The sequence below is a fragment of the Doryrhamphus excisus genome, linkage group LG17 (assembly GCF_037039965.1).
Source record: "Doryrhamphus excisus strain RoL-2023G ecotype Guam linkage group LG17, RoL_Dexc_Guam_v1.1, whole genome shotgun sequence".
Taxonomy (NCBI): Eukaryota; Metazoa; Chordata; class Actinopteri; order Syngnathiformes; family Syngnathidae; genus Doryrhamphus; species Doryrhamphus excisus.
The window spans coordinates 17,139,190-17,153,361 of record NC_136373.1 but is presented as its reverse complement, the minus strand read 5'-3'; the positions used below and the strand labels follow the sequence as shown (position 1 = coordinate 17,153,361).

At 42.2% G+C, this 14,172-nt stretch overlaps 2 protein-coding genes across 6 annotated transcripts in view; both read left to right on the top strand.

Moving 5' to 3' along the window:
* Window positions 1–14,172, top strand: part of LOC131136601 (ATP-dependent translocase ABCB1-like) — a 50,409-nt gene that overhangs the window by 17,102 nt on the left and 19,135 nt on the right. The window contains exons 1-12 of one of the 5 annotated variants that reach the window (XM_078797841.1): window positions 8,803–8,839; window positions 8,914–9,018; window positions 9,517–9,594; window positions 10,136–10,219; window positions 10,293–10,496; window positions 11,180–11,280; window positions 11,365–11,505; window positions 11,604–11,760; window positions 11,854–12,051; window positions 12,245–12,451; window positions 12,547–12,693; window positions 12,768–13,991. In XM_078797841.1, coding sequence (XP_078653967.1) covers window positions 8,807–8,839; window positions 8,914–9,018; window positions 9,517–9,594; window positions 10,136–10,219; window positions 10,293–10,496; window positions 11,180–11,280; window positions 11,365–11,505; window positions 11,604–11,760; window positions 11,854–12,051; window positions 12,245–12,451; window positions 12,547–12,693; window positions 12,768–12,980 — 1,668 coding nt within the window. In that variant the 5' untranslated portion in view covers window positions 8,803–8,806 and the 3' untranslated portion in view covers window positions 12,981–13,991. Of the gene's footprint in view, window positions 1–7,252; window positions 7,379–7,467; window positions 7,672–7,742; window positions 7,914–8,199; window positions 8,362–8,434; window positions 8,606–8,692; window positions 8,840–8,913; window positions 9,019–9,516; window positions 9,595–10,135; window positions 10,220–10,292; window positions 10,497–10,667; window positions 10,710–10,831; window positions 10,869–11,179; window positions 11,281–11,364; window positions 11,506–11,603; window positions 11,761–11,853; window positions 12,052–12,244; window positions 12,452–12,546; window positions 12,694–12,767; window positions 13,992–14,172 lie in introns of those variants that run through there. The other 4 variants (XM_078797839.1, XM_078797843.1, XM_078797838.1 and 1 more) reach the window with 4 other exon arrangements.
* Window positions 1,143–6,567, top strand: LOC144901936 (ATP-dependent translocase ABCB1-like). Its single transcript, XM_078797848.1, has 11 exons — window positions 1,143–1,333; window positions 2,451–2,748; window positions 2,818–2,935; window positions 3,090–3,171; window positions 4,186–4,345; window positions 4,424–4,472; window positions 4,541–4,732; window positions 5,414–5,585; window positions 5,921–6,045; window positions 6,320–6,381; window positions 6,454–6,567. The coding sequence occupies exons 3-10, from the start codon at window positions 2,874–2,876 to the stop codon at window positions 6,351–6,353; spliced, it is 876 nt and encodes a 291-aa protein (XP_078653974.1). The 5' UTR covers window positions 1,143–1,333; window positions 2,451–2,748; window positions 2,818–2,873; the 3' UTR covers window positions 6,354–6,381; window positions 6,454–6,567.

The following is a 14,172-nucleotide window of genomic DNA, read 5'->3' as shown; positions in this document are numbered from 1 at the left end:
GGTCAAGGCTGTTTGATAATTATTGAAAGACTGTCCAGTCTGTACAGTCAAAACAGCCTAGTATTGTTCATCTCAATCTTCATCTACACCCGAAAAGACTTGACTGTCCTTCCCAACTACACCTCTGTCAGTAATGTGGATTCAGGGGAGGCCGGTGAGATAAAGACTTTTTAATGGGGACGTACAATACTCATTTTCATCCCTTTGTATTGAATTGTGGACTCCTATAGAGCAGCTACACACAATAACCCGCACAGATTAGATAGATTTGTCAGAAAGATTGGTCACACGCTCAAAGTGACATCACAAAGAGGCAGTTTTACCACATATTTTGAAACCGAGCGTTTTGAGTCATCCCAAACTTCTTTTTAGGGCTCACTTTTAAATGCGTTAACATCATTATATGAAACTTTGGCATCGTTTCACGCGAGAATACAACATTCTAACTACATTTGTAGGTCAAAAAAGTGGAAAAATTGGTCCCCTTTAACATTGACTAGAGTCATTCATTAAGTCTTATGGTGGGACTTGAATACCGAAGACTCAAAGGAGTTGCAACATTAACACTGCAAAAGTGAAAAAAACTTACAAAATATTGAAAATCCAAAATAAACAACGACAAGTTATAAACAAGTCTAATATTGCATGTCATAAGCAGAAATTATGCTGATGTAGAAGGAAGTGTTAACCACCAGATATTGTCATGTGACCAATCACAGCGGAGTGAGCGTGCCTAGAGGAGAGCTGGGGGTGTAGTAAATTAAACACACCATTTGAGTCAGAAGCAGGAAGTGCATGTAAACACTACGCAAAAAAAGAAGTTCTAGAAAGCTTTCTGTTCGGGTTATTGTGTGTAGCTGCTCTCTAGGAGTCCACAACTCAGTACAAAAGGCCGGAAATGTTCATCCGGCTCATTCATTGTCATTCTTTTGCAGAGTCTGTGTATATATCCAGTTTTGTGGAGTGTGTTACCGCTGGACTCTGTTAGTGTAAACCGGTAAGGCAAGTACGTCAAAAGTATTCATATAGCACCTTTTACAGACAAAAAACCCCACAAAGTGCTTCAAAATCAAATTAAAAACCACAGTATATACACAATTAAGAGAGGCTAAAATAAAAGAACAGCTGTCACATCAGAATCACAATCAGAATCAGAATAAAAAACGATTTAAATTGGGTTTTAAACACATCAACGTCAACAGTAAACCGGAGGACTTTAGGACCCAGACGTCGACTTAAATCATGAGCAGTGATGCTCTTCATTCACCTTATGGTGGCTGCCAACCAGGAAGTGGAGAGGGACAGACGCTGGATAGCCAAACATGTACTTGCGGTAATACTTCGTTTCTCCTTTTTAAAGTTTTGTAAAATAATGTTTAATAATATTCAAAGGCTTAGTTTGCTTTTTATCCATGTTTCGTGTGAGAAGGTCCTGTATATGTATAGGTACAGCGTATTTTTTTATTTTTATTTATAATAAAACTAGTAGTTTGGGTGGTTAATCGAGTCATATTTTAGGCCTAGGTGTTTTACCAATTAATATAAAGTCATTTTGTAACCAATGTCGTAATGCAATATGATGTATAAAAATGAATTACACGAATTAATCACTTAATTTGGTCGATAAAGGTGAGACTCGCTGGAGAATGAACGAATAACAAGCGTGTTTACGTCTCGATCAACTCTTTCTTTATTGCAAAAACAATAAACAAAAACAAAAACGCCTGCTTGGAGGCTGCAGCGAGGAGACGTTTAAAGACGGTCGGAAATCACAACTTCCGGGGCGCCCATCCAAGTAATAGTGTCGTGTCTGATTAATGACATCTTTATGACTGTTTCATTGACTTTTGTGTACAGTGTTTTATTACTGCGTTGCATGTCATCTGTGAAAATGATTTAATTGAATGATTTAATTTGAGTTAATATTAATTTACAATTAAACCACAGCAGGACTTACATCACAGTCTGGGAGATTTTAAAATAATCAAAATAAGCCAGGACTCTTTGGGTTGGTTTACAGTCAATGGCGGTATCTAGTCATCCTAGGCGCCCTACGAGTCCATCAACGCTGGGGAGGCAAGGCAGGTTTATTTATAGGGCAGAAGGTAATTCCAAGAGTAAAATCACTTCATAAAAAATTTAAATTATTCTAAAATTATTCCATTAAATTCCATAAAAAGTAAAAAAAATATTTTTTTTGTGTGACAAGTCTGTTAGAGTCGTGTAGCCTGCTGGAGACAAATCCAGGTTACACACTATTCCCTTGAGTCCCTTGCTTTGGTTGCCAAAAAGATGCTGCTGTTTTTGATTTAATGTGGCTGTTAAAATTCTAGTCAGACTTTTATTACTCCTTACCTGGAACCAGGGAGATGTTACTGTTTGTATTTGTATTTAAAATTAAATATTATTAATTGCATCCATTATTATGCATTTGATTTGCTTTTCTGCAGACCTCATGCTGACTGGTCCAAGGCTGGAAAAGGCGGTATAATTCCCTCACTTCTCTAACAACATCACCACCACCCTCATCATCTGATCACGTGCACTTCCTCCCGAAGAATGAGATGCCCCCTTCCCAAATAAACCTTCAGCAAGTCACCGCACTTCCGTAACCGCGTGTCACCAATAGTGGATAAAGCCACATGAGACTCAGGGGGAGGGGACAAGGGTGAGTGCTGTGTGTGAGCGACCCATCTCCGTCAAACACTGGAGCCTGACCATCGGGTGTGGAAGGACAGCAGGACTCGGGTATGATTCCGTTTTTTCTTTTTTTGTGGTCAGCTTATACTCCTTTTTGAAATGGCTTGTTTTTTCCAGACAGGACGACTGAAGTTTTGTCATTTTGACGTTTCCCAAACCGATAAGGCCTACAAATGGCTGAAACTGACAAGTTTCAAAATGATGCAACCGATTGTCAAGAAGATGTTTGCTTAAGGTAATATTCTGTAACTCTTCAACAAACCAGTTAAGTGGGTTGTCCGGTGAAATTACATCACAACAATAATGAAATGAGTCCAAAAATGAAATGAGCATTTAAAAATTAAGAACAATAAAGACATTACACTGATGATTGTATATTTTTTTTCCAGTGATCTCAAAAATGAGGCCGACGAAGGTAAAAAGAAGAAAGAAAAAACAGCAACAGTACCCAAAGTTGGCCCCATTAAAGTGGTAAGTTTCATAATTATCATAATTATTGTACTTTCAGTATGCATCATAATTGTCAATCCTGAATCAAGTACATTTACAGAATATTAAAAACCTGATCTGGCCGTCCGGCATAAAAAAAAACAATGTTCGCTACCAGAATCTTAAAGGAAAATGGCACACGTCACATGCATTGTAAAGATATAAAAACAGATAAAAAGAGACAGCTCATTAGTGCATGTAATGGGACACAACTAAGCCGTCTCCAAAGACTGTTAGTACAATACCTCCAAGAACCTCCAACAAGATTTTGTGGTCTTCTGTCCAGGTACATTCATGATAGCATGGAATTGTTAGTGTTTTGTTGTGCCATACTTTGGCATTTTAAGCATTACCGGAACTTCCTTGTACGGTATATTGTGTTCACATAGCAGCATAGAAACGGTCACCTACGCCTAGTATTAACTTCTCCAAATATCATTCATCAAACAAAAGTTAAATATTAGACGGCACATGGCCCTGTGAGATTAATTGAGTCCAATAAGTGTGGGAAAGGTTATAGAACCATTTCTAAAGCTTTGAGACCCCAGCAAACCTCAACGAGAGCCATTATCCACAAATGTCGAAAACATGGAACAGCGCTGAACCTACCCAGGAATGGCACGATGACACATCCAAGAGGTCACAAAAGACCCCACAGAACTACATTTTGCCAGAAAACATCCCCAAGACCTTTTTGGTCTGATGAGACAAAAGTTGAACTTTTTGGAAAGTGTGTGTCCCAATGGCCTCATTTTAGAAAAAGGTAAAATATGGTGGTGGTAGTTGGAACTAATGAATTTGACTATTTCGTATGTTGCGTTCATGTGATCTTATTCATTGGCATTTGGCCGTTATCCCACTCAGATTAGAGGACCAAGTGAAGTATATTTTACCACATGTACTAATATATATACTACTATGTAGATACATCGATAAACACAACTGCTTCCTGAGATTCTTCAACGTTGGTTTGGCCTCCTCTTTACATGAGCACAGTTCAGGTTTGCAGACAGCAAAGATGTCGTACTCATAGTCTTTGGGACCTTGATGTCGGTGGCGCATGGATCCATAATGCCTTTAACGTGTGTCGTGTTCGGGGACATGACGGACGGCTTCACGCATCACTCGCTGCATCAAATCAACGCCAGTGACGCCAGTGAGTCCACAGCAGGAGTAGCGATTATCCGATTAAATTATGACAAATTTGCTAACACTTTATCTCTTCTGTTTTCAGATTCCACCTTCATGATTCTTAACGACACCTTTCAGGAGGACATGACCACGTAGGACAGGAAGTCAATGAAGGTTCCCATAATGAGGCACATTTCATCCATTTTTTTTCCCATTCCAGCTTTGCCATCTATTACTCCATCTTGGGCGCTTTGGTGCTGGCGGCCGCCTACATGCAGGTGGCTTTCTTCACGCTGTCGGCCGGACGGCAAGTCCTCCGCATACGCAAGCGATTCTTCCACAGCGTCATGCGACAGGATATTGGCTGGTTCGATGTGAACGACACGGCAGAGCTCAACACTCGTCTCACAGAGTGAGTGTTGTGTAAAGTCCGCAACGCAGTCGCAAACGCAGCGGAACCTCGGTTGGCGTATGCCGTATTTTTCAGTTTTGGTCCAAAACGTACACAAAGATTTAGCACCTTTTTTTTCCCGGGTTAGCGTACAATATTGCACGCGTCTGGTGTCGTTAACTCGTTCAAATCCATTTTCCAAAACAACTCTTCCATTGGCTGGCCATTTTAGACGGTTTTAACTGATCTTTCAAGGCACCCACAATAATGTGTTCTAAGGCTGTATGAACATGGAACCTACCAAAGCAAAGATTAGACTCAAGTCTTCCGTCCATCCGTTTTCTATGCCGCTTATCCTCACAATAATTACTGCTGTAAAAAAAACCCAATATCCCATAATAACCCATCCGTCCATCATCAGCCTCTAGGGACCAGGAAGTAGCCCACCAAATACTAAACAGCTCGACTCTAGTGGGTGCAGGTCTAGTTTTATGTGAATGTCATAGAAATATCCTCCATAAAATAGTCGTATCATACATGAAATATTATGATATTATGATATATTATGATCCCGTTTGGAATTCCGAAACATGATTTCAATTTTTGGTCAGGTTTTATCTCCCCCATCATTACATTGCATGCCATGTATTACTTACTATATGCAAGGACTAACTAATTGCTCTTTTTCCTTTACATGAACAGGGATGTGTATAAGATCCAAGAAGGTATCGGAGACAAAGTGGGAATGTTGCTCCAGTCCATTTCCACCTTTGTGGTTTCCTTAGTGGTTGGGTTATATAAAGGATGGAAGCTCACTCTGGTCCTCCTGGCCGTCTGCCCCTTTTTGGGTCTCACAGCTGCACTTTTCAGTAAGGTAATAAAGCCTTCAGCTAAAGAGCATGCCTCGTCTTAGTAGGGTTCAATGTTAGCTCAAACGGGTTCCAAAATGGTGTACGCTGCAGGAAACTGGGCGTTGAGCTGTGACATCATACTGTATGAAGACAGAGTTGGGTCTGCACCCTCCCGCCGCACAAAAACTTTTTTTACGCTTGTGATTTTTACAGGCGATTACACGGAAACAATCTGCAGACGTGATGTCACAGCTCAAGCCATGAGGGCCGTCAATTATTATCGTGATAATTAATGATTTCTTCACATTATCCGTGTGTAAGAATTTGGGCTGCCTTTTAACGGTACGTTTCTCGCTAGGTGGTGACATCATTCACCTCGAAAGAGCAGGCTGCTTATGCTAAAGCGGGGGCAGTAGCAGAGGAGGTGCTTTCATCCATCAGGACCGTGTTTGCCTTCAGCGGTCAGAAGAAAGAGATCGAGAGGTTTGTATGCTCGTGGTTGAATGTGCAAATGTAGAACTATTTATTTTTATATCAGTGACGGACACTGCATTTGATACCTGGGCCTTCAATGGGGACGATGGAGATCTGCAGGATTGGTTTTCATTGAAACGCTTCCTTTGTTTTGTCTTTGTGATGCCTCACAGGTATCATAAGCACTTGGAGGACGCTAAGAAAATGGGAATAAAGGCGGTGTTAAGTTCAAATGTTATCATGGGGTTCACCTTCCTGATTATATACCTGTCTTATGCTCTAGCCTTCTGGTACGGGAGTACGCTCGTTCTGAGTAACGAGTACACTGTTGGAACTGTACTCGCAGTGAGTAGAGACGTCATTGTCATTTAACAACGGCGCTCAAATGGAAGCTAACAATAACGCATGTGTGTTAAGGTTTTATTTGCTTTGCTGGTTGGAGCGTTTGCATTGGGGCAGACCTCACCGAACATCCAGTCCTTTGCCCGTGCTCAAGGAGCGGCATATACGGTGTACAACATCATCGACAATGTAAGGAGTCACCCTTTCACACCTTCTACACACCCTTTGACCATACCTCTTTTTGGCGCCGTTTGGCTGTAGCGTTTTTGTATCCTTGTTAAAACATTTTGACTGATCTTTTGAAATTACATAGAATATTGTGTTCTAGGGCGATATAAACACATGCGGGTGTATCCAATGAGTGTGTTGAAGCCTGGAGAGATCTAGAAAACTAATAGCAACAAATATTTGCGATGCTGCACGTCACAGCTTCTAAGCAGGTCCAATGACAGACAAAGTAGTTTTAACATTATTTTTCTTGGTTATTTTAAAGTTATTCTCGTGCTATGTCATATTTTCTGTGGGCCACCATGTCCAAACTTCACTATACCTGCTCTTTAAGAGAAGTAAATGCAACATATGCAACATATTTATTTATTTTGCAGAAACCGGGCATCGACAGCTATTCGGAGAGAGGCTTCAAGCCTGACTTCATCAATGGAAATATTGAGTTCATGAATATCCACTTTAAATACCCCTCAAGGCCAGAAGTTAAAGTAAGTTCATCACTGACATTTTAACATGCTAACCACTTTTCCACCTATCTAATATACTTATATTTAAAGTATGAATGTAGTTCAGTGCTTCTGATATTGTTTAGGCCAGCAGATGAGGCTTTGCTGGCCCTAACCGCATACCATTGGTATATTTGCAGGTATTAAACAACATGTCCCTGAGCGTGAAGAGTGGACAGACCATTGCTTTAGTAGGAAGCAGTGGCTGTGGAAAAAGCACCACCATCCAGCTGTTGCAGAGGTTCTACGACATTCAGGAGGGATCCGTAAGCACATATGCTCCTCACGATAAACTGACACAAGGACACAGCTGAAGAACAATCAAAAGGCATCCCCCCTGTCACTCTCTCTGTAGATATTTATTGATGAACACGACATCCGTTCTCTCAATGTGCGCCACCTGCGAGAGATGATTGGAGTGGTGAGTCAAGAGCCCATCCTTTTTGCCACCACCATCGCAGAGAACATCCGATACGGCCGACTTGACGTGACGCAGCAGGAGATAGAGCAAGCTGCCAAGGAGGCCAACGCCTACGACTTCATCATCAACCTTCCTGATGTATGACTTTTATATTTACTTCAACTTGCCGACATACTTTCCAATCATGTGACTGTTTTGTCCCTGAGCAGAAGTTTGAGACGCTGGTCGGGGAACGAGGGATTCAGATGAGTGGAGGACAGAAGCAGAGGATTGCAATTGCTCGGGCGCTAGTCCGAAACCCCAAAATCCTTCTGCTGGATGAGGCAACATCTGCTCTGGATGCTGAGAGTGAGACTATTGTACAGGCGGCACTGGACAAGGTACAAACATACAGTACATTTAGGGGCACGTCTATGAATCCACATTAGTACCAGATTGTTGCCACGCTGCTACGTGTCAGTCAGTCGAAGCAGGAGCCTGGTTCGCAAGTCACTCCTGTTCCTGGTGAACGTTGACCTCCGCCACGGTGTTGCAGGCATGCCCAGTTAGGAGGAGGCTCTGGGGTAGACCTCGGACACGCTGGAGGGGTTGTTACAGCTGACCCATGAATGACTCTGAAGCTTCAAACCCCCCTTACTGAAAATCCACCTTTTGTGTTCTGTGCAGGCCAGACTGGGTCGGACCACCATCATCGTGGCCCATCGCCTCTCAACCATCCGAAACGCTGACATCATCGCCGGCATACGGAACGGCGAGGTGGTAGAGTTGGGGACTCATAGCCAGCTGATGGAAAAAAAGGGCGTGTACCACACTCTGGTCACTATGCAGGTAACACTTGCACACGTTTGCTTGCCATTTATGGATATTTCATATTTCCTGTCATATTTTGGTCATCTTGCAGACCTTCCATAAAGCAGAGGAGCAGGAAGAGTCTCAGCAGCATGAGAAGACCCCACTGTCCATAACCATCTCTGAATCTTCCCGACCAAGAAGAAAGTCTTCCTTTTCTGCTTCGGAGGGAAATAAAGAAGAGAAGGAGACGTTGGTGGATGCTACAGCCAAGAGAGTGGATGTAAGATGGCTGCTTTATCTGCTTTACAATGAAGAAGAAGAAGAAGAACAGGAGACGTGATTGGCTTCTTTCTCCACCTTTCTGCAGGATGACAAAGTCCCGCCCGTGTCCTTCCTGGAAGTGATGCGCTTCAACCTCCCCGAATGGCCTTACATTTTATTCGGGGTCGTCTGTGCTGTACTCAACGGAGTCATGCAGCCCATGTTTGACGTCATCCTCGCCAAGTTCATCGTTGTAGGTTACAACTTCAGCCGAGCGAGATTGCTTTCAATGAACAAAGTTATGAACTCTCCTCTTCCAAACTTCAGGTGTTTTTGGGTCCTGATCAAGAGGAGATCAGAAAGCGGTCTCTATTCCTTTCCCTCATGTTTGTTGTTATTGGAGTTGCATCTTTTTTCGCCACATTTCTACAGGTAAACATTAACACCCGTACATTAGTAGTGTGATCATCCAAGTTAGGACTAAAACGGGACCTATTTATGCTCATTTGGCGCCCTTTGTATTGAGTTGTGTACTCATAGCAATTAATACATGATTACCCGCAAAGAAAGCTTTCTAGATCTTCCAGAATCTGCACCTACTCAAGCTGTATTTCCTTGGATTTTCCAAAACGGTCTGTTTTAATTTATACCACCCATGGCCCGCCTTCCTGGCCCTGTGACGTGTAACCAAGCACATCCATATAAGGGAGTCCGGCTCACTGTGATGTCACAAAACGCTCTGAAACCAAGCGTCCCCAAACTTCTTTCATGATCTGAAATTTTGCCATCAGAACGGTACAAGAAAGCAATACTTGCTGTCAGTCGCCATACCAGGAGTCGAATAATAATAATAATGCTAACATCTGTCTTTCTCCACTCTTGAATTTCATATTTCGATCATGTTTAAGTGTGTTTGTTTTTTTTTTACAGGGTTTCTGTTTTGGTAAATCAGGAGAGATTCTGACCATGAAACTGAGACTGGCGTCTTTTAAGGCCATGATGAGGCAGGTAAGTGTAAGAATTACTTCCCAGTGGACATATGTCGAAGGTTTTGTCATTATACAGTCATACACAAAAATAATAATAACAAGTCTAAGTCAGTCGTATATCAAGCTGTCCGGCGGTCAATAAGGACTATGAACCAAATTCACCTTGTAGTGCAAATGGAGCGCAAATGAAAAGCAATTGGCAAGACAACCTAGCTAGCCTTGCTAGCCAACCAGCTAAACCGTTCCCAAACACCAACAGAAGTCTTTCTTCTTCTTTAGTCTTTATAGGATTTAGTGAAACTGTGACACAATACAGAACTTGAATGAGAATAGTACATATTTTGGTTACATGTACATTTAGTTAGCAACAGGGATGAAAAATGAAAGCTACACAATACAAAGGAAAACCTAGCTTAGCCAACATTAACTTAGCTAACATTACACGGGACTGCTTAATATTAACAATTACTATATAAACATAAATGGAATGGAATGACAATAAAGGCCATTCCATTTATATTTATATAGTATTTATATTCATAGTTGTATTCTATATTTAGGATCTCGGCTGGTTCGATAACCCCAAAAACAGCGTTGGCGCTCTCTCAACAAGGCTCGCCTCAGATGCTGCTCAAGTCCAAGGGGTAACGCACGTCTCTCCAGCGCTCATAAAATGTTCTTTATCCACACTGATGAACACGTTTCCCTTTGTTGTAGGTTACGGGACTACGTTTGGCCGCAGTGGTTCAAAGTGTTGGTAATTTGGGCACCTGCATGATTCTTGCCTTTGCGTACGGCTGGGAGCTAACGCTACTCGCACTAGTGATAGTGCCCATTATGATCGTGGCCGGAACCGTGCAGATGGAGTTGATAGCTGGGCACGCCGAAGAGGACAAGAAGGAGTTGGAGATAGCTGGAAAGGTGGGCATTTGGTTTAGCAAGGAGTGGTGTGAAAAGTGTTGGAACCCCCCCCCCTTCCTGATTTCTTTGTTTTTTTCTATGTTCGTCATACTTACATTATTCAAATCATCAAACACATTTAAATACTCGGCAACACAAAATGCTGAAAAGGCTATAAATCCATTTCTAAAGCTTTGGGACTCCAGCAAACCACAGTGAGAGCCATTATTCAGAAATGGCAAAAATCGGAACAGCGGTGAACCTTCCCAAGAGTGACCGCCCGACCACAATGACCCCAAGAGCGCCTCCCAGAGGTCACGAAAGACCCCACAACAACATCATAAAGAACTACAGGCCTCAATACCCTGTGGTCTGACGAGACAAAAGTGGAAGGTGTGTGTTCCATGACATGTGGCGTAAAAGTAACAACATCATACCAACGGTAAAATATGGTGGTGGTAGTGTGATGGTCTGGGGCTGCTGTGCTGCTTCCGGACCTGGAAGGCCTGCTGTGATAAATGGAAGCATGAATTCAGCTGTAGGAGAATGTCCGACCATCTGTCGGTGACCTCGAGCTGAAACCAACGATCCAGAACACACCAGCGAGTCCACCTCTGTGTACTTGTGCCGGCTGCCATTGTGCAAATATCAGTTTGACTCCCATTATGTGTCAACCATGATATTTTTATCATGTGTCTTATCAGATTTTCACAGAAACCACCGACAATATCCGCACTGTAGCATCTCTGACCAGAGAGCCGTTGTTTGAGTCCCTGTACCAAACGAGTCTCCAAGTTCCATTCAAGTACGTGACATCCTACAACTTGTGGAAATATTTCAAAGGTTAAAATGAATTGAATGGCATTTTTTATGACCATTTTCTCTGCAGGAACTCCCAGAAAAAAGCACATGTGCAGGGTGTCGTCTTCTGCGTATCCCAAGCAATGCTGTGCTTTGCTTATGCAGGATGTTTCCGCTTCGGAGCTTGGCTTGTTGACCAAGGGCGAATGGATGTGGAGGCCGTGTTTTTGTGAGTGACGTTCTTCTCTCCTGCTTTATGATGGACAATTCCAAATGTTTGTGTGACAAAATACGTCCTTACAAAATAAAATGAATTTCTTCTCTCAGAATTGTTATGGTGCTTATATATGGCGCCATGGCCGTCGGAGAGGTCAATTCCTTCACCCCAAACTACGCCAAGGCCAAAGTATCAGCTGCTCACATTGTGATGCTTCTGAAAAGAGAGCCTGCTATCGATAATCTCTCCGAGGAAGGACAGCCACTGGTAAGCAGCAAGAATCCTCCCATGAGAGCAAGCAATTAATACATACTTAAAACTTAATAATTAATTAATTCTGTCTCCCGCTTGAAATCCCAGGACCAATTTGACGGTAATGTGCAATTTGAGGGTGTAAAGTTTAGCTACCCGTCACGCCCCGGTGTACCCGTCCTCCGAGGGCTGAATCTGAAGGTGTGCAAGGGAGAGACGTTGGCCCTGGTGGGAAGCAGCGGCTGTGGTAAAAGCACAACCATACAACTTCTGGAGAGGTTCTACGACACCATGCATGGGACCGTGGTGAGAAGACAAATACAAATATTAGTTTGCTAATTGTTGACGTTTTTTTGACTAATGTACCACACTGCAAGTAAGCTAAAAAACCAACACAGGTAATCGGACTTAGTGGGAATTACCTTTTGTTTACCTTTTCGACTTTGCTCGCAATTGCGTTAGCCTTGCATATTTGTTTTTGTCATCTTTGGTTTTCCAGATGTTGGATTCCAAGAGCGTGAAAGAGCTGAACGTCCACTCGATGAGATCCCATATAGGTATTGTGTCCCAGGAGCCTGTGCTGTTTGACTGTAGCTTGGCTGAAAACATCGCCTACGGGGACAACAGTCGCACTGTAACCATGGAGGAGATTAAGGCGGCTGCTGAGGCCGCCAACATTCATAGCTTCATTGAAAGTCTACCAAAGGTGAGTCCTAATCTTGATCAATGCTAACTGAAGATTCTGGATGTTATTAGGATTTTGGTAAAGGCTAATGTTACTCTCTGTGTTTGCTGGAGCAGAAGTATGACACCCAGGCGGGCGATAAGGGCACCCAGCTGTCAGGTGGTCAGAAACAACGAATAGCCATCGCCCGAGCCATCCTCCGTAACCCCAAACTGTTGCTTCTGGATGAGGCCACGTCTGCACTCGACACCGAGAGCGAGAAGGTGGGTCTTTTCTTTCCGTTCTGGAAGATCTCTGCGTTCCTAGGTCTCATTTGTGTGACCTTTGTCCTCTCCAGGTGGTGCAAGAGGCGTTGGACAAAGCGAGGCAGGGCAGGACGTGTATCGTCATTGCCCACCGTCTGTCCACCATCCAAAACGCAGACCGCATCGCCGTCTTTCAGGGCGGCGTGGTGGCAGAAGAAGGCACACATCAACAGCTGTTAGCCAAAAAGGGAATCTATCACATGCTGGTCACGACCCAGATGGGCCATGGAAGGGAACGACAGTGATAATTCTTGTTATTCTTAAATAGTAGTTGACGCTTTGAATGTACTTGAGTGCTTTTTGTCGACTTGCTCATCTCATTAAGGCATCACACAAGTTGCCTTTTAGGTCAAATCCCTTGTTTAGCCTGTTTTTTGTCTTTTAGGTCAGGGGTCATGGAGTAATGGTTTTGATGGTTGTTTAAATTATGTCCATGCGCAGCTAATATTTACTTTTTACAGCGTTTGTTTATATATTATATGTAAGATTAGTGACTACCTGGTTTGTGTTTTTTTAAATCAATGGTCAGGGATTATCTGCTACCTACTTTTTTAATGTTTGAAATGATATTTATGCACAGCTAATATTTAATTTTTACTGTGTTTATATATGATATTATAAACTAAAGGTATATAGTAACATCATAAAATGCTGTTCTGTCTTTCGGTAGATTTCTAAATACTTGTGCAGGGCCGGCTTTAGGCTTTTTGTGGCCCTGAACAAGATTTTGTTGGTGGCTGTTATGGTTTGCTGTGTTTTTGCACTTTTGAAAGTCTTTTAGGAGACGATTCATTGGAGGAATGTTAACATAGGATAAAGTTAGAAATGCCTCTGCAAACATTAGAGTGTAATAGGATATGATATGGATACAATACATAGAATAGGATTTGATAAATATCTTATACTCATGTCAAAACTACTAGTCCATACCTGTCAACATTTGTATTTGGAAATACAATAATAGAAACATGTTCAGCTCAAAATCTGCTGCTTTTTTTTTAGTTTTCACGACCATTCACAAATGTTTACTTCTGTGACATCATGTGCTGTAATTATTATGAATGATGGTCAATAACCATACTTCATATATGTAATATGTTAGTGGTTATATCGTACATATCTAATCATAATAATGCTGAGTTTGGCTAGCAATAAACTGCGTTGTGTTCTTTGGTGGCTGTTGTAGCTGTAGTTCTCCCCACCAACCAGAGGGGGGAGCTTTTATTCTCTGTGCACAGCATATAAAATGTACAGCAACTTCATGCACGCGACCCAGATTGACAGGAAATGACATCTCCGTGATGTCAAAGTTCACGCAACAAAAATAAATACAAATAAAACAAACTGCACATAAATTGGTGCATATGACCACGAATACATACATGAGAAATGGGAAACGAGTTATTAGTGGTATTAAATGAACTCTCCGTTACAGTC

What these genes read in the sequence shown, in the direction of transcription:
- LOC144901936 (XM_078797848.1), top strand. Translation starts at nt 2,874, where the DNA reads ATGGCTGAAACTGACAAGTTTCAAAATGATGCAACCGATTGTCAAGAA. An exon ending in AATCAACGCCAGTGACGCCA is followed by an intron (nt 4,346 to 4,423) that starts GTGAGTCCACAG and finishes TTCTGTTTTCAG; the next exon opens with ATTCCACCTTCATGATTCTT. An exon ending in CAGCTGCACTTTTCAGTAAG is followed by an intron (nt 5,586 to 5,920) that starts GTAATAAAGCCT and finishes GTTTCTCGCTAG; the next exon opens with GTGGTGACATCATTCACCTC.